The sequence below is a fragment of the Haplochromis burtoni genome, unplaced genomic scaffold (assembly GCF_018398535.1).
Source record: "Haplochromis burtoni strain Fernald_Lab_line unplaced genomic scaffold, NCSU_Asbu1 Contig_123, whole genome shotgun sequence".
Taxonomy (NCBI): domain Eukaryota; kingdom Metazoa; phylum Chordata; class Actinopteri; order Cichliformes; family Cichlidae; genus Haplochromis; species Haplochromis burtoni.
In genome coordinates, this window is record NW_024582484.1 from 1,693,282 (window position 1) to 1,695,033 (window position 1,752).

Here is a 1,752-nt window from a genome sequence, read left to right on the forward strand (position 1 = left end):
CGACTCATTATGGATTATTGGAGGCGCGTCACAGGGACACAACCAACTCAGCCGGCCGCGGCTTTATTTACGGATGAAAGTCGCAACAAGTAACTATATAATTAATTGGCCAACATTGCTCATTATTTACTGTATTTGCAGACAGAGTTACAGACTCTCTCAGACCACAGACTCAGAATACAAGTCAGAGCTTTATAGAAAAAAGTTGTTTTCAAAATTGGAGTTCAAGTTATTTTTACTTCCAGTAGTGTTGACGTGCTGCAGGTCAGGAACAGGATTTGTTTAAATTGTCATTGTAAAGCAGTTAATTAAAAGTCGTCTAACATACATGTAAACGCTGTAATGTGATTATTTTAATAAACATGTAACTTGGATGGATTCGTGCTGGCGTGACCACAGTGCTCACGTCTGCTGTTGCTCAGGGAGTTTGTGTGTTCGCTCAGACACGTGAAACATTAGAGGGAACGTTGGTCAGAGCTGCTGCTGGTCCTGCTCTGGCTTCATAAGCACACAGCAGAGGCTCAGCTATGCAGAGTTACAAACAAGTACATTCTGTAAGTGAGCAGAGGGATGTTAGTGTCATGACCTTTGTGTGCGCAGGAGGCTTTTTCAAAATGATACGATTCATGAAGCTCTGTGTGAGGTCAGATCAGAATCAGACATGTGACAGCGTGACGCTAACCTCACCCAGGTAAAAGTCACGACCACGAGTAACCTCTGACCCCTCCCTCCCTCTCTGCTTCCAGTTAGCCTATCAGGTGGTGGAGCTGACGCAGCAGATAAAAATCAAAGACGGCGTTCTGGAGGAGCAGCATGCCAGGTGAGTAACACACCTGAGACTGTCAGCTCACCAGTCAGGTGTAAAAACCTGCTGCAGGTGAGTTCAGGCTGAGGTCAGAGAACAGGAGGAGGAGGAGCCTCGTTCTAGTTTTCCTTGTTCATTCGCTGAGTAGAAATATCGACTCACAGCTGAGCTCAAACTGCACTTTAGATCAGACTCTGCTGCTCGTCCACCGGGGGGCGCTGCGCCATCTGGCAATAATTCAAATATCTGAACCATCTGAAATTATTTTTAATAAAAGAAAAAAATCAGATTCTTTACTCTAATATTCAAACATTTAAATATATTTTATCCTTTTTGTCAAAACACAGCAAACCTCTTTATTATTTTATGTTTTTATTTGAAATGTGTTCTTCAAATCTTGTAAACTTTAGAAAAACATCCATATTCTACTTTGACATATTGAGTCTCAGGTGTTTGCCTCCAGTGTTTGTGTGTGCGTCTCCATGACACCTCATACTGGTGTGACCTACTCTTTCCTCCACCTTCAGGCTGCTGCAGGAGCAGCGTTGCCTGTCGCGAGTGTCTGAAACTCATCAGGAGCTGCAGGCACAGGTGGAGCAGGTTCAAGGGCAGAACACGGTGCTGAAGGTGGAGTACGACACTCTCCTGGAGCAGCAGAGAGCAGCGGAGGCGAAACTAAGGCAGGAGACAGTCGGAGGGGAAGAACTGCTGGCCAAGGTGATGAAGCGGAAAAACCAGGCCGCAGCTCGGATGAACAGCCACAACGAACGCCGCTCCAGGTACCTGAATGCACCGCGCACACCTGTTCATCTTGTACCTGAATGCACCACTCACACCTGTTCATCGTGTACCTGAATGCACCGCGCACACCTGTTCATCCTGTACCTGAATGCACCACTCACACCTGTTCATCGTGTACCTGAATGCACCACTCACACCTGTTCATC

At 46.2% G+C, this 1,752-nt stretch overlaps 1 protein-coding gene across 3 annotated transcripts in view; it reads left to right on the plus strand.

The window, feature by feature from the left end:
* The window catches only part of LOC102299073 (arrestin, beta 1), a 25,742-nt gene that overhangs the window by 13,939 nt on the left and 10,051 nt on the right, over positions 1 to 1,752 (plus strand). For all 3 annotated transcript variants that reach the window (XM_042223946.1, XM_042223945.1, XM_042223947.1), the window contains exons 4-5: positions 747 to 820; positions 1,333 to 1,584. In XM_042223946.1, coding sequence (XP_042079880.1) covers positions 747 to 820; positions 1,333 to 1,584 — 326 coding nt within the window. The remainder of the gene's footprint in view (positions 1 to 746; positions 821 to 1,332; positions 1,585 to 1,752) is intronic.